The 23,344-nt window shown below is 35.0% G+C and overlaps 1 protein-coding gene across 1 annotated transcript in view; it reads left to right on the top strand.

The window, feature by feature from the left end:
• Positions 1 to 22,204, top strand: part of LOC145661086 (uncharacterized) — a 45,628-nt gene extending 23,424 nt beyond the window's left edge. Inside the window, exons 5-7 of the mRNA XM_081726529.1 lie at positions 14,336 to 14,421; positions 16,287 to 16,377; positions 22,079 to 22,204. Of these exons, the coding sequence (XP_081582655.1) occupies positions 14,336 to 14,421; positions 16,287 to 16,377; positions 22,079 to 22,105 (204 nt within the window). The 3' untranslated portion in view covers positions 22,106 to 22,204. The remainder of the gene's footprint in view (positions 1 to 14,335; positions 14,422 to 16,286; positions 16,378 to 22,078) is intronic.
• Positions 22,205 to 23,344: the final 1,140 nt, after the last annotated feature.

A 23,344-nucleotide genomic window follows, 5' to 3' on the forward strand; every position in this document is an offset into this window, starting at 1 on the left:
TTTTTTTTTTTTTTTTTTTTTAATGAAACACAATTTCCCAGCGAGGGATATCAAGAAATGTCTTGTAAGGTCGGAAACTTCCGAACTTTAGGCCCTCCCTCAAATTATAAAACTGAACTTGAATATTAGGTTTTACTTTTTAATTTTTCCAAGGGAGCGGTTACGCTGCCATTGGTTGATCTTGGAATTAGGCCCTACTGCGAATGATTCTCCACTTAAACACTTGAATGATTAAAGATTTTTCTCTATATGCATATAATGTATTTTGTTAATTTATTAATAGTTTCTTCATATATTACTGTATTTAATCTATAGATCTTGTATAAAGTAAACATTCTCCATATCTCAAGAAATAATTGAAAAATACCCAATACAATTCGGAGAGCACCTTCTTCGTGACTGTATGGTTAGCGTATGCGCCTTTGGTGGGGGAAACTCAGGTTTGATTCCCAGTGAGAGCTCATGTGGTTTGGATCCCATGTTAAGCTGTAGGTCTACATCTCTAAATAGCCTCCTGCTAACAAAATGTTGAACTTGCAGTCAACCCAAAAATACGGAGGGAAAAAAGTACCCAAGAAATGCACTCAAACTGAAACCTTTACACAACTATATTGAAAAATTACGGTCAAAATTTTGGGTAAGATTGTTACACTAATAGCCTGGAGTTAATACATTATTTCTTTTAATACATTTGGTTAGTCTATAGTAGTGTATCTTTTTAAGAGTTATTTCCCGTTGTTTAAATTCCACGAATAAACAAACATATTCTTCGAAAATCGAGATCTAAAAGTAATATTATTCAAGAACATAGTAAATCAGTTTTCTATGCCTCCCGTAACAATACCAAGAAGGAAACTCTTTGTTAGCATTCATCACGAGAAATAAGATTCTTTCGTCTTGTCTCGTGAATTTTGTAGAAGACCCATCTTGTCCCGATTCTCGAAAAAATATTTCTCACTTCGTTTCCCTTCTCGAAAAGTTTTCTCGTCTCGTTTTGTAAATTTATGTATAAAATTTTGATGCCCAGACTTTTTTGTCTTCTAGAAATTATCACAATCCTTCCGCGTCACGAGAGGTACACGAAAGGTGTGATATAACATTTAAATCAAAGTTATTATTCAAGTATAGTATTGTGTAATATAACTACTTAATCAACTTATAGTTTTTGTACTATAAATTATGTAACCTAAAACAGTGTTTCAGATTTAAGACTTGAATGAACTAGTACTACCCACAAAACTCTTGAAATTTCTCGTCTCGTATCAAAAACGAGACGAGAACATTTATATTTTCCCCCTCGTTTTGAATTTATAAAGGCACTTCTCCATTCGACTTTCATCTCGTGAGAAACACTACTCGTTGTAATGGAGAACAACATTCGGCTCATTAACAGTCTACTCGTTGCCCCTAACACTCTTACGGCTATTCCACTGTTCAAAACGAAAGTTGGTTTACTTTGTACTTTACTGCGAGCGGTCCCGGGTTCGATTCTGGATGAGGACACTGGGTCGAAAAGTGTAACAGTTTTTTCGTGCCACACTGAGAAAAATCCGTTATCCGAATAGTGGTATATTGTATAAATGTACGGCATCCATATGTTTACTACGGAAATCTGTAGGAGCAGATGTTATTCATTTGGTACATACGTACTGCCTTTTTCCTGATTAGATGTTACATCATGCTCCTGCAGAATGTGTGGCATCTAACAGTCTTCAGTATATTATATACGTCAGCTGTATGCTATATACGTCCATATGTATGTGTCATTCTTACCATCTACACTTGGAAAAATTCGTTACCTGAATAGCGGTATACTGTACAAATATACGGAATCCTCTTGCTTACTACAGAAATCAGTACGGAGAATATATATTATCCGTATGCTACATAAACACTTATATGTTACATCATGCCGTTGCAGGATGTCTGATATTTAACAGTGTTCTTTATATTACATACATATATGTATGTTACCTTCTTCAGCTGTATGTTATATACGTCCATTTGTATGTAAGATCCCGACCGCCTATATTGTTTCATATGAAAAGTACATACAGATGGAACACTTATACAGAAAGTAGTATTATAAAACCTGCGTTTTCAGTTATACGTTTGCTGCATGTTAAGTCCAAAAACTACAGGATTTATACATATAACCTACTAGCCCAGAAATGTAGTTCCTAATCCTACTTTGTACTTCACTCCTCTGTTGCAAGTGTACATCTACCGAAAATGTTTAAATGACTTTTAAAGAACATTACCTAGGTATACAAGAGGATTCACTCGTATATCACTCGAGAAACAACTTGAAATATATGTGTGAACGGAGGGAATGTTCGTATGACAAAGCTGAGTGAGCATATAACTTTACATGTCACACCTTGAGACAGTAGCAAAATATATATTGTTCTCAATGTGCTATATTCTTGTGACCAATCTTTTGGGCAGTCATCGTGAACTGGAGAGAAATATGGTAATTATGTGCTGTTCTTCTCTACTGGTACCACATAGGGCAGCGGATTAACTTCCCTTTATACACCAAGGTAGAAAACTCTCCTCCGGTGATGAATTATCTCGAGTCAGATTATGAGCTCTCAAGTTGGAGCCTCGCCTCCCATTCGCTAATGGCCTCTTTTTGCATATCTAACTAACGCCTTTGTGAGGAGAAACGAAAATTCATTTAAATAGAAAAAAAAAGAGGGCTTTCATTGTTCAAACTAAAATGGTATTAATATCACATCATTTTAGAAACGAAGTGGGGGAAAAAAAGAACAGTTTACTAAATTGAACAACATTTGAATGTAAAATTCATCTAAAAAGTGTTTGCAATGCTAACGTTGCACAAATAAATAACAATCATTGCTGAATCATGGTGCACACCAATACACTGAGCCAAGTTCTCTGCCTGGAGCATACCGTGTGTATATTTATACGAAGAAACTAAGGCATTTTTGAAATGCATAATTTAACTTCCCATGAAGATAGTACAACAAAAATTATCTCTGTCACTAACTAACACCAGGTTATGTTGTATATACAATTTTATCATTTACTTTCAATCGTTAACAAGATAGTTATAAAATTTTATTTATAAAATCTTTTTCTAAAAATACTCCGACAATTTTAACACCGACTAACTCATAAAAATCTATAAGGCTTTTCTTCTAGACATAGAAACTTGACATTTCGTGCAGGTATAGGATTTATGATACAAATAAAGGGAAAATTCTGAAACTGGGAATTTCTCCCTCCAAGAAGAAAAATTGGGGGACAAAGGCCAAATTTATATAAAGTAGGTTCAGGTAAATATGTCATTTTAAGGATGTTTGATTTTTTATGGCCACAATTTTCATGAAACGCATAGACATGTGCGTTGCAGAGTAGCCTTTTCCGCGTGTAGAAAAATTGTGGCAATAATCCCACTTACTTCTGTTTTGTACGCAAGGTAAAAGAAAAAGTGTTACAAAGTGGCGTATTTACCAACACGTACAGGTAATTACGCCAAGTCTAGGATACTACTAGAAACCTGTAATAATCTTGTAACTGCTTACATCGTCTGTAATATACAAACTCAAATATTACTACACAGCATACCTGAAGCAAAAAAAAAAAAAAAAAAAAAAATGAAAAATGAAAAAGAATAACCAAACTGCAAGATGAAGATAAAAAGATAAAATGTAAAAGCGATTATCTCCAAAGTTGAAATGAAGTTCCAAACTGAAAAATTTTAGTCCATAAGAAGATAAACAAATAGTGTCACTGTACTGTGACTTAAAAAAGACTACACCGATATTATATGCAACATGTGGGACAAATGAAAACATCTTTGTCTTCTGCAGTCAGTCCTGCACAATCCCTAGCGTATTTCGCTGCTCCATGCTTCGTATTGATTTAGTAGCCATAGAATCACAAATACTGAAATCACACTTACAAAAAACAAACAAAAAAATGTTCCTAGACGAACATGAAATAAGGCGTACATTGCTGTAAACAATCGGTAATGTTCTGAGTTAGCATGGTATTAATAACGGATTCTTGCCTCTATTGAAATAATAACGTTCTTCCTCGGAACCTTCCAGAAGCAAACAATACTGCGCGGCGCGGCGTGTCTCCCGAAGTATTCGTCAAATCAGACTTCTCCAAGATCGTGACACATATTGGAGGCGCATTCTAGCGGATTTCATCTGAAACTTCCGAGCACGGAACACTGGGAATTTAGCTCCACTGGCGTATGTACCTGCAGTCACCTTACAATTAAGTCGCTTGACTCAAAACTTAAAGGGAACTAACTTCCAGTAGACATGGAAACTTGAAATTTGGCACAAATGTAGAATTTGAATGCTTCCTGTAGACATGGAAACTTAAAATTTGACAAAAAATGTAGGATTTATATTGCAAAGAAAGTAAAAGACCCGAAAACTGGAAATTTCTCCTTCCAAGGAGGAAAATTAGAAGGAACTGACAAAAATATATATTGTCACATCACTTTGGTAGGGGTTGAAAACCCACTGTAAACATGAAAACTTGAAATTTGGCACAAGTGTATGATTTTGTAGTAAATTAATGGGGGAAAACTCGAAACTTCCCGTCCCCCGGAAGAAGTGCAGAACCCACATCTTGTCGCATCATTTAAGACAACGATTCAAAATCTAGTACTTTCTGTATCCACGTAAACTTTAAATTTGACACAAAGGAAAAGTCCGAAAACTTGAAATTTCTCCCCTTCAAGGAAGTTTAAATGCAAAATTAAAACATTACATATTGTTACGTCATTTTCAGAAAACAATTCAAAATCTGTAAGGTACCTCTTGTAAACATGCAAACTTGAATTTAGCATAAGTGAAGGATTTAAGGTGCAAATGAAGTAAAAAATTCAAGAATTCCGAATTTCCCTCTCCAAGATGGGGCAAGATCAAAATTACATATTGACACTAATTTATGAAGACGATTACAAACTTACAGCATCTTCCTTATAATGAGGGGGTGGTTCATGGGGGCGTTTACCAGGACATGTAAAAGGAGTAAAAAATGACTGGTATTAGTGTCGAATTCATAGTTTTCGAGGTCGCTCAGATCAATGGTTAAAATCCGATCGCATTAACTTGCAAATTCACCTTATTTGACTGTAGGGCTGTGCGATATGTCGATAGATCGATATCGATATCAGCTTATATCGATAATCGATATCGCAAAAATATCGACGTCGATATATCGATATTGTCGATATTCGATATCGATTTCCGATATCGTCGATATTCGATATCGATATCCGATATCGTCGATATTCGATATAGATATCCGATATCGTCGATATTCGATATAGATATCCGATATCGTCGATATTCGATATAGATATCCGATATCTTTGATAACGATAATTAATATTGATATCAATGTTGTCGATATCGATATTCGATATTGATATTGTCGATATTCGATATTGGTGTTTCACACTGCCTCGAAAAAACCGCGGCGGGTTTTGCTTTATACAGAGAGAGCCTAACGCTTTTTGACTCGCGGTAGCAGCTGCATTTGCATTTCTTAACCGAATGAAACCAAACCGCACGATCACTAGCGGATCCAGAAGGATCGTTTGGAGGGGGCGGTTCGCTTCCTGGAATATGAGCGCAACTTCAAGGTGACTAAAAGTTTAGTTAGCAAGTATGGGACGCATACCAATCCGGGGTTGGAGGGGTGTGTAAACCTGATTCCCAGATTCCATTTTGGGACCCGAATTTGTGTGTGTGTTTTTAAAAATGAAACTATGTTCTTTCTTACCGGCTTAATGAACTCGTAGATTCATTGTCGCAGTGACAAAAGAAAGCAAGTGCATCCTCCCTTGCGCGGTACCAATTAAGTAATTACTTTCATAATTTGCTTGCTTAAGATTATTCTTTATATTCTTCTTCTCAGTCTACTTAAAGATACATCTAAAACTCTATAAAACTCTTTCTTGAACTTCGTAAATATTCCTTTACAAAAATGACAGAGAGAGAGAGAGAGAGAGAGAGAGAGAGAGAGAGAGAGAGAGAGAGAGAGATGTTGAAGTATCACATCACAAGGCAGGGACGTACGCAGGGGATGAATCCAGGGAGTCCGGATCCCTTCCACAAAATCTCGATTTTTCTGTAAATTTCGTCTAATTTTGGTGGTGAATTTACAAATTTGAATATAATTTATTCTCATTTTAAATTTGGGCTCCCTCCCGAAATAGTCCAACGTACGTGCCTATCACGAGGTATAAGACATGTATAACTTACTACGTTTTCTTCATTCATGAGGTCCTGGTGTTACAGCCTTGAAAGGACTAATTAACGCCAATAGCACTGGTAAAAAGTGCCCTCGCTTGGATTTTTTTTTTAAATCGCTAAATCCAATGTATATATTTTTAAACAAATCCGTTCATGGGGTCACCAGCCAAATAACCTCAAAACTGGAATTTTTGAACTTCCATTTATGCTAATGGTAAAAGTTCGTGAATACGTTTCGAATTGCTCTTTTATGTTTCAACACATTAGTGTATGAAGCGACGAGAAAAATGACATCAATGGATGGATATGCATACTCCATTCTCGTGACTCCATGAACGGATATGCGTTAAAATAGTTCAATTGGATTAAGGGTCCTCAAATTAGTATGAAAATAGCAATTAGAAATTTATTCAAGAGTAGGCACTTTCTACTATTGGCAATATCGTTTGTTCTCTTGGCGCATTACAGTGATTCGGATTCCACCTAAAACAGCAGATGTACGTTTCATATAGCATCGGTGCTATAAGGAACAAGTTTTCTTCATATTTTGTTGATATTGATATTTGGGAGGGGTGTCATGGTGAGTTGTGGTGTAAAGCGCTTACTTCTTTCGATTTGATTCGAGTCCATGATTTTAGCCAAAGTATGATAAACAAAGCATGTATTTCGAAATAATTGAAAGTCACACATACACCCTGTTTCCATGTGCCTCTCCAAATTACATGAATTTTTCATTACGGGATTTTCACATGTTTATACTGCCTCTTCCAGTCTCGGCCGCTTCACCAAAAATGACAACAGGGTCACGTTCTTCAGTTTCTTACTCATCTTCAACACAAACACACACGCTAACAAAACCACCGTAAATTAATATATAACGGGTTGAATTTGAAATATATTAAAATTACAGTCACATAAAAAATATTTTATCGCTGTCAATGTAACAGAGTAGAATCACACGGTTAAAAGTTATCTTGTCATCTGTTATCTGCCATTAAGCCCCTCCCATTTCTCCTCTGTGTAGATAAATATAGCTTTCCTTTGTTGCACTAAAGTGATCGCAGGAAAACATGAAGCTTGACCTAAATCTATCGATTTCACTATTCAATAGAATGCAAGGGTATATTCCGATCGTCGACTCCTATCCATTATATCTTTTCATTGTCCTCTCTGAGAGGGACATAATCTTTGAACTATAGCGTTATACGAAGAATATTTCCTGATGGGCAAAATGTTGTTGGATTTTCGATGTGTTTCGTTTTGTGAAACTCAATATTTCACCACGACTTCAATTTTTCAACATTGTTGAGGTTTTCTTAAATGTGTGTTCGGATTGCGGCTCCATAAATAGTACCAAAATCTTCTGCTGTATCAAAGGCGAGGAAAACTTTTCTATGATCGGTATAGAATCCAGGATTCACGAGATGTTGGAAGTTACTGATAAACCTTGGCATTATGTATCCATAGAATTGTTCATTTCTCAAGAAAAAACTTTCAACTATATTCAATTGATGTATTTAAAGATGAATGTATCAGGAATTCAATTGCTGTACGGGGGGCGCGGTGGCTCAGTGGTAGAGCGTTCACCTACGGCGCTTGGGGTCCCTGGTTCGAACCCCGCTCGCGCCGTGTGGACTTTGTGGTGGACAAACACCGTACTCGTGGGTTTTCTCAGGGTTCTCCCGTTTCCTACCACTTTCTTTATTCCACCATTCCACTCATCTCTCATTATCACGGTCTCCTTTAGCCTAACCGGCATAACCGTGGGACGTAAAACTTAAAGATTTCATTTCATTTTTTCAGTTATTGGTACGTTCAGGAATTTTTCACTTAAACAGAAGAGAGCGAGAAGACAAATATAGGACACTGTTACAAAAGTGTATACAAAGGTTATTTTGGTTTGATGCTTGAGCGGTAACGACATGGCGGCTAAAGGAGACGTTCACTTGCTGATTATAGTAGAATCCGAACCACTTTTTATTTGTTCAAATGCACTCCAACCGGGAATCGAACCGGGGACCATGAGCACTGTATAGGGTATTTTGTCCAAGTTCACCGCTTTTGCAGTGGTATAATTGAGTATGTAAAGAAAAAAAGAAATAGACCAGACTAAGAACAGGAGGTTAGAAATTGGCTCTATTAAGTAATTTGTTAAATGTAGCTTTCAGAAACATAGTATAGTCTAATTATAGTTATTCCTATAACAACAATAAAATTATATTCTACTATTCTTCGCCTAGGGTGAGGCTTCGCCTCCAGACCCCCAATTTGCTTGGAATACGAGCTAGGCCAATATAGCAAATGCTCATACATGTTACTATGGTTCAATATATATCTTTCATATAGAATTGAATCGAGCTAAAACTCTGTCACAAAATTCAAACACCTCGTAAGGCATTTTAGTGAACCACCCCCAGCTCTTTTCCTACATTTCTCTTTATTCAGGTAAAGGTAATTGAAGTTTCGGGACCAGAATTTCATTTTCATATCCTTTTCCTAGAACACAATTTTAAAATATACGTCTTTAATTCAAAGAGTGAGCCGTCTTACCCTTCTTCCTACAGCTGTTCGTCCAACGAATGAATCATATTCACTCTTTTGGGGCTTATGGTGTCTGCCTAAGGAACTAGGGACAAAAGTATTCATAATTAAAATATGTCTGCATTAAGTATTATTAATACCACACATTTTGATTAGACTCTCCTAGGCTTGTTACACTAATTGGATTGGTCGTGAAAAGGCAATATTTATATTTGCCAATGATAAATGCAGGAAATATATATAAAAAAGAGAAAGACCTTTGGGGGGGGGGGGCGGTCGCCCCCTCCGTGGATCCGCCAGTGCGCACGATACTCGTATGAGGCAGGAAAACGCCCCGTTTCATAAGTTAAATTAATGTAGGGCTTGGGGACTATGCCCCCCCAACATTCCATGTTAATATTTAATTTTCTTTGTTGACTTCATTTCTTAACAGAATGATACCAAATTTATACAGGATTAATATGCGTTAAAAATTTGGTTCCTTTTGAAGATAGTCCAAATCGGCGGTGGGGTAGGGATGTTTCTACTTCTGCTTAATCCACCTAAATATTTTATATTTAAATTACATTTTCGGCTGCACTTCTTCACCGAAACAAACCAAACTTGTGCAAAAATTGTATTGGGGAGAAATGAGGTTCCTTTCGAAGATAAAGCCAAAACCAGTGCAGAACCGGAGAGCTATGCCCTCCAAAATATTTCTCATCATTAACATGGCTGCATTCCTTAACCGACTCAACTGGTATGATCACTACAATTAATGTTTGTGATGTATTGCCATTGCGAGTGAAGAATCAAATGTCAGTGCTTTATTGCTTAAATCTATATTGCTTAAATTTTGCAATTTTAGATATTTGCTTAAATCTAAGCAGACAAGGAAGACGAGGAAACAAGAATTTACTCGTTTTCTGTGCAAAGTAGTAATTTTCTGTTTATTTGTATGTGGTTACTAGATGTAAGTTGAGCCACATAACTCAGCCCACTAAAACAAACAAAAGCCTCCATTCTGTCATTTCAGTACACAGACCTACATATTCTGTTTAGGTAGTATCAACACTTCTCTATTTCTTTGGATTTAAGTATTAGAATATGCATTATTAGGTGCACTATTATTAGGAATGATTTAGAACCTTTCTAAATTGATATCATAACCAAAACTGAATAATGGTATAAGACGTAAGCTTTAGCTTAAATTTAATGAAACCATGAACACTTTTAGATATGAGTTTGCACAAAACCAACAACAAGAAACCTCTCCAGTTCATGTGGGAGATGTCACGTCCTTGCGCAAAGCTCTTTAATACAAAAGATTATCAATTTAATAATAACATGAAAGAGATCTCGATTGATCGCGTGTTTTTTAATTTAATATTAAAATAGAACACTATAAAAGAATAAGTCCAAGTATTAAATTCGTAAAGTGTTAAATTCGGATTAACTTAGAAGAACACAAACACATACATCACACACACACAGAAAAATGAACAATAACTGTCTTGTTTAGAAATATGCCTATTAGCACTGAGTTTTCAACTAGAAATGTACGATGTATTGAAGTTCATGACACTGCTATTTAGGAACGAGCTTTTTTACTCATGGAAAGAAAATCAGTTGTTTCGAATGTTCTGCACTAAGTGAAGTATGAGCATCAGTTACGATATTGCATTCACAACTAAATACTCTTTCCGATAGAACGCTGATACCTACACAAACACTTACGAGCCAGAAGAGCTAATTTTGGAAAGTCGCTGTCATGAGATTTCCTCCAGTGAATGAGGTTTTCTTCCATATCTGTAGGCGGTGGTGCTATTCTAATTTTCTAACAACTGGTTATATACATGAGAAAGAGATAGTAGATGGATACATAGAAAGATGTCTCTCTCCCTCTCTCTTAGGAAGCAAATCATATAAGATAGACAAAAGCAAATTTTTCATTGGATGACACAAGTGACAAGTAAAGACCTACACAGCAACCCAATATAAGGTGTTGTGACAAAATTAGGTAGCACTGCGAATATCTTGGAAACAAATTATCCAAAATAGATGTTTATCGAGAAGTATTGGAAACACCTTAACTTGGCAATGGATCAACAATTGTTGATAATGGTATGTATGTGTTTCAAATGTAAATAACCCTCACCACTGCACTGATGTGATCCCAGTTTTCATTCTTGATATCTAACCAGCCCATTTGAAATTAAGAAAAAAATGCTTATACCTTGTTCTGAGAGATCATATATCTAACCCTGTAGCTGTAAGAATTTCTAAGAACAGAGCTAAACAAACTGAAACTTGCTCGTTCTTTGGTATAACTGGATAAAATTTACTGTTATGTCTGGGTACAACAAACGGTTTAGCAAACTCGAAATATATTAACAACCGGTTCTAGCGAATCGGTGCGAACCGGCTGAATAGACCACTGTCTAGATGGTACTGAAAGATATGCATCGATTTCCTGTTGCAGTAAGGCATCAAATGATTAGCACAAAAGAGAAACGGGGATTCTCCGATTTTGTTTTTGTTGATCGGGTACGTCATTCGTCCATCTCTCAAATGAAATTAAATTTTTGAGTTTTACGTCCCACGCTTATTCCGGTTAGGCTAAAGGAGACGGTGATAATGAGAAATGAATGAAAAAAGTGAGAGGAAACGGGAGAACCCCAAGGAAACCCACGCAACGCTGTTTGTCCACCACAAAGTTCACTTGGCGGGAGCAGGGTTTGAACCCGGGACTTAATGCACCAGAGGTGAACGCTCTACTCCTAAGCCACCACGGCCCCTACCGTCCATATCTGAATCAAGTATTGTTTGTGCGTGAGTTTAAAATACAAAGCACGTACGTGTTATGTTATAGAAAGAACTTCTCTTTCTCTCTCTCTCTGAAACGCATACCACCACACGTGCACATTTACAAATGCACATACATGAAATAAACACCTACACACAGATAAAACACGCATATTCTGTTACCCTGTTTCACTCTCATTATTTCCGCAATGATGACCAATATGATAGCTGGGAAAGAAATTAAATGACTGTTTTTATAACTTTTTCTGAGGAAAGAGTGGTGGATTAGAAGGAACACAAGTCTGTTTTCTGTGAATAACAAGTATTCTGAGATATCCATTGAAACGTTTTGAGACCAGATTGTCTACATCAACATGAATATTCAAGACCAATTAATATATTGAATATCCATATTTGATGTTGTTGATATCGATATTGGATGTCGTCGATATCGATATTCGATATTGTCGATATCGATATAAGAAAAATATCGAATGTCGATATTGAAATTTCGATATCACACAGCCCTATTTGACTGAGGGCCGGGGGTCACCGGAAGGGATACCGAGACATGTAAAAGTAATCCAGAATGACCGATATTAGTGTCAAATCCATAGTTTTCGCGATCGCTGAGATCAATGGTGACATTTCCATTAACGATGACTTTCAAATTCAGCTACCATTGTATGTAGGCCGGGGGTCACCACGGGAGGGGGATACGTAAAAGAAAAGCCCAAAATGGGCGATATTCGTGTTAAATCCATAGTTTTAGCGGTCGCTGAAATGAATGGTGATACTCCAACAGGCTTTGACTTCCAAATACAGCTTCCATGCAAAGAATGAGTATATTCAGCTAGTATTACAATAAAACTGGGCATTGTTTGAGATTTCCAGAGGTGAACACTCTTGTGTAAATATTCTGAATCTACGTCAAGTTTTATGGAAATCTGGAAATTAGAAAATTAAATTTGCAACTTGAGTGCTGAAAACAACTTCTATACACTATCACCTCGAGAGGCTTTTGTCTGACAAGTTGTTTTCAGCACTAAAATTGCATAATTTCATATTCTAATTTCCGAATTTTGATAGATCCTGGTATGGTTTTAGACCTCTATTCTACTTTTGGCCCAACAAACTGATAAATGTATGAGAACTTGTTTCTCTTTATAAGATTTTTATTTTTGGTGCGATTAAAATGACAATGGGTAAACATACTAATTTAAAAACTATCCATGCAATAACTCATCGGAAGAGGTTAAGGTGGCTCAGTACTAAAACGCTCGCCTCTGGTTCTAGAAGTCCCTGGTTTGTTCGGCGACCATGTAAGTTTGTACTGAACAACGTTGTGTTCGTGGGCTTTCTCGTAGTTCTCCCACATTATCATTCCACTAATGATTTCGTAATAATTACTTTCATTAATCCTCCTGAAAGCATAATTGTTGGACAAGAAACTTGAAATTTCATTTTATTTTCATTTCAGCACATCGCGAGACAGCCTGCCTACTCACATCTTTAATATCGGGTAGCGTAATTGCTATAGTTTCGTGTTTTGTGAGCCCGATGTTTCTAATTGATTAGAATAAGAAAGTTTTGTTTATAAACACCATACAGAGTACCTTAATTAATCCAGTTGCAAATGTGCTATATCTTGAGCGTGACGTGAACAAATAACTTCGCTGCTATAGTCCTAATCAAACTTTAACCAAACAATCAATCTATCTATGTTTTGAGATAACTCACTCCTTGTGGTTATATGATCAGAGTTGTGTGCCTTTGGTGGGAGCTCATGTAGTTTGAATCTCATGTTAAGCTGTAGATCCACGTCTTATGTAGTCTCGACACTGAACAGGATGCTAAAATCCAAGTCAGGTATTACAATATATTTAGGTGGCAAAGTGAATAATCATTTAAATACTGATAGAAAAGAACAGTTGTTTTCAGAACAATGATTTATCTAATGAATAACGAGAAGTAGAACTAATTTATTTAGAAAATCAGTAAATGAGCGTTTAAATTTAAGTTTCGGCTACAGGCTGAAGAAACCCTTCTCCTTTTGTTAATTACATGCTCTTTACTCCAATCATTTGAATGTTTGAAGTTGAATGAAAAGGGTCAAAAAGTATATTTTACAGAACCTCAAAGTCGTGTCCTGTTTACGGCCATGAACGATATGCATGTGTATATCTCCGTCCTTCTGCTATTGAGGGAATGCCTTCTCTATTGAAGGAATACAGCAACTTCTACTATGATTCAGTGTATAAAGAGAAAATAATGGTTCCGTCTGGCATAGCCATGTAGTCGAAGTCATTACGCGGACATTTGCATGATTTATTTGCCATGAGTTTAAGTGACACCTAAGGCAAAAATTCTTTCAACGTTTGTTCAGTACAGAATCACAGAGATACAAATAATTTCAGTGAAATATTTATAGTAGGGTATTTGGGCATATTTTATACTTACGAAAAAAGTGGTAAAGGGCTCATATCTTATGCGAAAGGTCTTTTGTTTCAATCCAAAACATCTCACCTTGTGTTTGTGTTCATAATTTTTGAGAGTCTAAAACGGTAAAACTTATTTGCAAATACAAGTTGGTGTTAAAGAAAAGAAAAAGATAGAAGCTCCGGGACATAAGTTTTAATTCTTTTACCAGTTATAATATGTCAAGAAAAGACATTTAATATAGTCTATACCAAGTTTATATAGTATTTTTTTGTTTTGTTTAACGCATGAAATAGTTCATATAGTATATCTACTTCCAGGTTCCTGATCCTTTCAATCCAGATCAAACCTTGTATCATACCTGGAAATTCCGCAGTCGAAAGTTGCAAGGGTCAACACATCCCAGGTAAATTAATAACGATTGACATGAAAATCTGTGTTTTCCTTTAAATCCTCAAACAGATTTTAAATAATTTAGAATAAAACACTTCTTACTTTAATAGATTATAGTCTGTAATTACCCACATACGCTGTTCCATTGCATTTGTAGAACAATTTTAATACGAGCAAACAATTTTAATATATATACCTATGTAAACAGAGACTCTGTTATTTCTTCAAGAAACAAGAGGTATCACAAGGGATTTGAAATTTAAACTATTGAATTTCGGAAGAATATTTTAACATCCAACATAACCCAGTGTAGGCCTATCTTGTTAAAATAACAGTAGTTATATGCTAAAAAAAAGAAAAGAAAAAAAAAGAAAAATGAAAAAGAAAAAACTCATTTTTTTAAAAAAGGTTATATTAAGGCTGTTTTTCTTCAAATGTAAAGCAAAAATGTTAGGTTTCATCATCATCATTAATTACACATGAATTTCTTGAACTGATGTTCTTCTGGTTCTTAAATTCAAATAATTCCGCAATCACGTTCGGATCGTGAGTCGATCCTTCCGAGAATCAAATCCAAAACTACAACCATCGAAAACACAAGCGGGAACCGATCGGTTACTTGGGTTTTCATCAAAGTATGAAAAAAACCTTTAAAAGGATAATTAGATAAATGTTTTATATCACATGATCAATTTTCAGTCAGAAGCAATGGCGGCCCACGGTTTCATCAGAACTGCAAAATGTTTATTAAGAAGTGCCTTTTTCTGTACCATTCGAGTGCAATTTATCTCAAATAAACGGAGTGTAGCTGCATAATAAATCTTCTCTGCAGAACTGAACTAGATTTTTTTTTCCAGAAATTAAAGCTAATTAAGTTTGGCTTGATTTTGTAAGGACCACATTTATTGATAACTAGCTGGACTCGCCGTTTTTAGCACGGAGAAGTAAGATTAAGGAAAATATTTGACAGGTATATTTGAATCCTCTTCCCCCATACGATACGTATTCCAGTCGAAATTGAGTAAAACCTAGCTCGACTCAAGTGCTAACTATGTTCAAAGTTTCATTTCAAACCTTATCTTTGCGAAAATTTTAAGCTCCCTGGTTCCCTTAGGATCCGTAATCAAATCAAGGTGTATAATAAAATCCTAGATCAATCCAAGAGCTAACAACGTTGAAAAATTCATTTTAAACTCTTGATCCGTTTCCTCGCTTTCGCCATTTTATGAATACAAATAATGGAAAGCTAAAGTATTATAGAAATTTACCCTCTCCCCCTTTAGAATATTCAAAAGCGTTTATACATGTGTCAACTCATTTTTAATAAGGAGTGTTTATACCGAATTTCAACTGATTAACTTGACGGACTCGTGAAATACTCTGTTTTTAACATAAATTTTGACACTCCTCTCCTTATCGGATAAGCATTGAAATGGCATTGATAAAAGCCAAACATCAGCCAATGTTCCAAAATTTATTTCACAGTTCAGCCGCTTTCGCGTGGTGACGAGACAGATAACATTGATAGCATTTTTATGTATTGAGAAAAAGCATATATTAATTGCCCTAACATTTTCCTTTGGAATTGGGACTTTCGAAAATACTAGAGCACAATGTCATTTTTTTTAAAAATGAGAAGCGTATATACTTAAGGTACTCTAGTTTCTGCGTACCTTTTAGACACATCTTCCCTTAGGATACACACTTTAATAAAAGTGACATGGAAAATACTCGTCCGGAGCTAGGTTCTAACCATGTACAAAAGTTTATTTCAAATTTTTCGGCTGTTTTTCGGTAATAATGTTACAGATAAAACCTACTTTATTTTTACATTTGTAGGTTGTGTTCAAGTACGAAATTAATACTTTCTCTTTTCAGAATTGAAACATTGAAATCTGGATCTGATTATGCTCCATTCATGTACTACGCCGGGATTTCTTCAGTGGATCTTTGGTTCAAAACGAATAAGGTAAAATATTTATAAATACACAAATTAAAACATACTCTACTCAGTGCGGAATAGAGACTACTTTTTCAGAGAAAATGTTTGAAAAATTCAAATTACTAGATTTTGTAAACGGGTGTGTTCGTACTATTATTACTGAAAATAAGTTATATGTACTTGATATACATTGAGCTGAACATAAAGATATATTCTTTCATATTCTCACCTGAATCGAACACTGCCCTGGGCTGTGACAAACTCATTACGTTATCTAGAATGCGAAATATTTTCTAATTCATGTACGTGATTTAATAGCATTGAGCATACAATGTTTGTTGAGCACTTAAAAATATACCGCATATTAATGGCATTTGAATGCAATAACAAGAAACTGCGAAGGTCCCATGCCGGAGCGTTCAAAATTATTGTCGGATACAGGACAAAAGAGAAATTTTGATATGCAAAATATATGTCAAAACCTCTCCTGCAACTCTTGCTTACATGAATGTCTGATTTCATAAATTAATAGTAATTTTTCAATTGCCAAATATAAACATTAAAAAAATCTCAGTTTTTAGTTAAAACAATAATTACTGCATTTACTTTTCTGTATGCGTGAGCTTCATATTTGTAGTTCGGTTATCCCTTGTAATGTCCTCTCTTTCTGGACTGCTTATATTTGTTGGCTGATGATATGTTAGATAACAAAGTGATTACTTTCATCAGCTGCAAGCATCGGACTGTAGATTGCAGATACGTTGCACCACGCAGGAAAGCCACACCAGGAGAAGAAAACAGAAAGCATTATAACATATCAGGAATACTATGGTTGCAAATCCACTAAAGATGAAAATAAAATACTTCACCAACTTACGACACAACGGATCACTTTTTATTTAGCTCCAATTAGGTTAAGGGGCATGTGCAGTTTCTGATGCGACATATGATTCCATAGTAGGTGAGGCATTTAAGATACAGTTAGGAAAATGCGTGACGTACAACTCATGTTTTACATTAGTCATTAGCCATCAGAAGCCTAAGGAGAATCACCATTTATGTATTCAATATATCATTATCTAACTATATTTACTTATTTACTTATTCACTTCATCAAATATTTATATCTATTAATCATCTTTTTCGCAGGATATACCATAGATGATTTCCTTTAACAGCATGAGGCACACTAGACATGCAATTACATTAATATAAAGCCAACGCATTGTACAACAGAATCAGCCTGAGTATCAATATTAAAACTGTGACTGCCATCGCCATTTGTTTAACCTCATTTAGGGTCGGGTATGGACTTTTGGGTTTCGGGTAGAACAACGATGAATTTCGAAAAAGTACTTATTGAGACTTAACAACAATTGAAAATGTATTATTATGCAAAATTTGATAGGTACCCCAATGGGGTTCGGGGGTACCATGGGGTACCTAATTTATGAATTTTTAAATATTTTGAAACATATGTCTACGAAATCTTTCAAAGAACGTTACAAATACTAAATAATCGAAAACCACATCTCGCTACACCTCTTCGTTACCGAAATATGGGGGAAATAAACAGTGATACCATAGATGTGTGGGGTTTGCGTACTAGATGGAACAACTTCGAAAAACGAATTACTAATTCCTAATAACAATCTCAAAAGACGTTTAAATAGGAAACAAACACACACAGCTGTGGCGTTTTGGGGTTACCATGGGGTCGCAAACCATCCATTTCTAAACATTGACAAAACATGTCTAAACACACTTTTAAAGAACATTACAAAGATGTGTTTACCGAAAATCCCAAGTCAGTATACCTAACTGTTACCGAAATATGGGAAAATAAAAAACCGGCACCATAGATTAGTGGGGTTCAGGTGCTTAAGGGTACACTTTTGAAAAACTAATTATTGAGGCCTAACAATAATACCATGAATATTCATAATCAATAAAAACAACACATACAAATGGGGTTTATGGGTACCATGGGGTTCGTGACCCCCCACATCTACTTCAGTTTTCATTTTTTTCAGCTAGTTTAACCACTACCCTCAGCTGGGTCGAATACCGAAAACTGCATGTTAATATCTTAAAAAGTAACCGAGATTTTAAGATTTGTATTTTTGATGACGTCATAAATGTAGATTCTTATGGATATGGACTTTTGGGTTTCTACTAGAAGGAGGAGAAATTTCACAAAACTAATATATGTGCATTAACATACAATCTAATAGACATTCTGTAGTAAAATATGATGGTACCCCTATGGGTTAAGTGAGAACCCCACTATATTTTTTTACAAATACGATACTTCATTTATTAATTTATTTCAGTTAACTTAAACAATGCCTTCAGCTGAGTCGAGTACTCAAAACTGCATGTTAATATCTAAAAAAGTAACCGAGATTTTAAGATTTGTATTTTTGATGACGTCATAAATATAGATTCTTATGGATATGGACTTTTGGGTTTTTACTAGAAGGGGGAGAAATTTCACAACACTAATATATGTGCATTAATATACAATCTAATAGACATTCTGTAGTAAAATATGATGGTACCCCTATGGGTTAAGTGAGAACCCCACTATATTTTTTACAAATACGTTACTTCATTTATTAATTTCTTTCGGTTACCTTAAACAGTGCCCTCAGCTGAGTCGAGTACTGAAAACTGCATGTCAATATCTAAAAAAGTAACCAAGATTTTAAGATTTGTATTTTTGATGACGTCATATAGATTCTTATGGATATGGACTTTTGGGTTTCTACTAGAAGGAGGAAAAATTTCACAAAACTAATATATGTGCATTAATATACAATCTAGTAGACGTTCTCTAGTAAAACATGATGGTACCCCTATGGGTTAAGTGAGAACCCCACTATATTTTTTTACAAATACGATACTTCATTTATTAATTTATTTCGGTTAACTTAAACAATGCCTTCAGCTGAGTCGAGTACTCAAAACTGCATGTTAATATCTAAAAAAGTAACCGAGATTTTAAGATTTGTATTTTTGATGACGTTATAAATATAGATTCTTATGGATATGGACTTTTGGGTTTTTACTAGAAGGGGGAGAAATTTCACAACACTAATATATGTGCATTAATATACAATCTAATAGACATTCTGTAGTAAAATATGATGGTACCCCTATGGGTTAAGTGAGAACCCCACTATATTTTCTACAAATTCATTACTTTATTTAATAATTTATTTCGGTTAGCTCAAACAATACACCCAGCTGAGTCGACTACTGAAAACTGCATGTCAATATCTAAAAACGGAAGCAAGATTTTAAGATTTGTATTTTTGATGACGTCATAAATATAGATTCTTATGGATATGGACTTTTGGGTTTCTACTAGAAGGAGAAGAAATTTCACAAAACTAATACATATGCATTAATGTACAATCAAATAGACATTCTGTAGTAAAATATGATGGTACCCCTATGGGTTAAGTGAGAACCCCACTATATTTTTTTACAAATACGTTACTTCATTTATTAATTTCTTTCGGTTACCTTAAACAATGCCCTCAGCTGAGTCGAGTACTGAAAACTGCATGTCAATATCTAAAAAAGTAACCGAGATTTTAAGATTTGTATTTTTGATGACGTCATAAATATAGATTCTTATGGATATGGACTTTTGGGTTTCTACTAGAAGGAGGAGAAATTTCACCAAACTAATATATGTGCATTAATATACAATCTAATAGACCTTCTGTAGTAAAATATGATGGTACCCCTATGGGTTAAGTGAGAACCCCACTATATTTTTTACAAATACGTTACTTCATTTATTAATTTCTTTCGGTTACCTTAAACAATGCCCTCAGCTGAGTCGAGTACTGAAAACTGCATGTCAATATCTAAAAAAGTAACCGAGATTTTAAGATTTGTATTTTTGATGACGTCATAAATATAGATTCTTATGGATATGGACTTTTGGGTTTCTACTAGAAGGAGGAGAAATTTCACAAAACTAATATATGTGCATTAATATACAATCTAATAGACATTCTGTAGTAAAATATGATGGTACCCCTATGGGTTAAGTGAGAACTCCACTATATTTTCTACAAATTCATTACTTTATTTATTAATTTATTTCGGTTACCTTAAACAATACACCCAGCTGAGTCGAGTACTGAAAATTTCATGTCAATATCTAAAAAAGTAACCGAGATTTTAAGATTTGTATTTTTTGATGACGTCATAAATATAGATTCTTATGGATATGGACTTTTGAGTTCATACTAGAAGGAGGAGAAATTTCACAAAACTAATATATGTGCATTAATATACAATCTAATAGACATTCTGTAGTAAAATATGATGGTACCCCTATGGGTTAAGTGAGAACACCACTATATTTTTTACAAATACGTTACTTCATTTATTAATTTCTTTCGGTTACCTTAAACAATGCCCTCAGCTGAGTCGAGTACTGAAAACTGCATGTCAATATCTAAAAAAGTAACCGAGATTTTAAGATTTGTATTTTTGATGACGTCATAAATATAGATTCTTATGGATATGGACTTTTGGGTTTTTACTAGAAGGAGGAGAAATTTCACAAAACTAATATATGTGCATTAATATACAATCTAGTAGACGTTCTCTAGTAAAATATGATATTACCCCTATGGGTTAAGTGGGAACCTCACTATAGTTTTATAAAAAGATTACTTCAGTTATTAATTTATTTCGGGTACCTTAAACAGTGCACTCAGTGTGTCTAGTACTGAAAACTGCATATCAATATCTAAGAAAGTAAGTTAAATTGTATGAATTATATATTTTTGATGATTTCAGCATTATGGAGAGGCTGATAAATGTTGAATTTTGACTGTTATGTAGAAGAATGAAATTTCCAGATAAGTAAGAAATATACGTGGGTTAAATGAATACAAAAATCGAATGTTTTCCCGAAGTTCTTATGTTTTAAGTTTTACTTTAAGGCAATTTTAGGAATACATGGGTTGGTGTACAAGGGGCGAAAACTCCACATGAAGATCAAATAGAGCGACCAAGATATAAATTAATTAACTTTTTGATGACATGTTCAGAATATAAACACATATGAGTTTTAAAATATTCTTCTAGGGAAAAGAAAGTCGAGTGAAGAACTAAATGGCTAATTCAGTTTTAGGGAAGTCCTATGTTCAAGGCAGGCCTGTATCCACGGGGGGCCGGGCCCCCCTAAATTTTTGCTGGCCCCCTAAAAGTTTTACAGTAGGCTTGCAAAGGAACTATAATATGATGAGGAACTATCATATGGTTGGATCGCCCCCCACTATCTTCAGCTGGGCCCCCCTAAGTTTTTGGGCTGGCTACGGTTCTAGTACATAATTCAGATTAACATTTGCCCAGACCTATCCAGCTTCTGTATAACTTTAGTTCGTTTAAAGAAAGTGAATATTCTTGTTCATATACTTATAATTGCATTGCAGTTTTGCAGTGGAAATCAAAATCTATAGTCATTACAGTAGGCATTTATTTTATATATTTTTTAGTGGCCGTGTCACACGGTAGTAATATTTTGGTTATTTTTGCTTATTTTTGCCTTAAAAGTACTTTTGGATATCAATATCAAATCCAGAGTTACAAATTATAATTTAAAATAAAGTGAGTTTTAAGCTTTGGTCATTGTCTCTTTTGTTAAAATGAATATCAAAGTACTTGTCAACCTGTACTATGTTTTTAAATATTTCAGTTAGGAGGATCATTGCCATTACTGTAAAAGGTGAGCAACTGTTAAGGGACAAGTTTCTGTGTAAGGAACTTGCCCGCCGGATTGACCTAATGCTCCGCCACTGGATTGGAAACTATGGAAAATAAGAGGCTCAAAGAAGTTAAATATCATCCATTTTGAAAGTTTGGACATGTATGTGTTATCTTTCGCAATTAAAAATGTATGTTTTCAAAGGGTAGTATCTTTCTACTTACTATGAAAATGAAATCAGTACGCGTATCTTTTTATCACTTCGCGATTTAATCAAATCTTTTAACCCTAGGTTATAAAGCTTTCGTAATTTTTTCGACGCTTTATAATTTTTTTGAAAACTGTGGCTCAAATCGAAAATTGTTTCCTACAAACGTTCTTTTGTTTTTCAAGTACTATTGAATGAGGTATGATTCAATATGTGTTCCCATTTGAAAATTTGAAGTTGTCCCCTGGGCCCCCTTGAAGGAGGGTCCTGGGGGACTCCACAACAACACCATGTGATGTGTCCTATGACATTTTCCTATCTCAGTTTTTGTTTCATCTTTTTATTCTCAGCCATTTCGGATTTATAAGCACTGGACGTTTTATCTGATATAGGACCCACTTTTTGCGGCCATTTAAAAACGGTGGCCCAAATCGAAAATTGTTTCCTACAAAAGTTGTTTCGTTTTTCAAGTTCTATTGAATGAGGTGTGATTCAATACGTGCTCCTATTTGAAAATTTGAAGTTGGCCCCTGAGCCCCCTTGAAGGAGGGCCCTGTGGGTCACCACAACAACACCATGTGATGCGCCCTATGACATTTTCCTATCTCAGTTTTTGTTTCATCTTTCTATTCTCAGTCGTTTCGGATTTATAAGCACTGGACGTTTTATCTGAAACACCATATATATATATATATATATATATATATATATATATATATATATATATACTAATTGTTGTATATTTTCAAAATTTAAAAATTATGTAGGATTCAGTTATATGCCTATTTTACAAACATATATAATTTGTTTGTTTATCTTCAGAGCGGGGAAAATAAAACAATATTTTTGTGTGATGTGTATTTCTAGTTCTAGCGTTTTTGCAAATGGCGCGTCGTAAAATTTACGAAGGCTTTGCAATCCAGGATTTTAAAGGCCCAGTCCCTAACAAAATGGATTAATGCATTATTTTCCTCTTTGCAATTTACCCAAGATACCAGGGATGTAAATGAGCGCGCTCATCTGAGCTAGCTCACATGAGCGTGCTCGTT

This window comes from Thermobia domestica, chromosome 9 (genome assembly GCF_964235325.1).
Source record: "Thermobia domestica chromosome 9, izTheDome1.hap1.1, whole genome shotgun sequence".
Lineage (NCBI taxonomy): Eukaryota > Metazoa > Arthropoda > Insecta > Zygentoma > Lepismatidae > Thermobia > Thermobia domestica.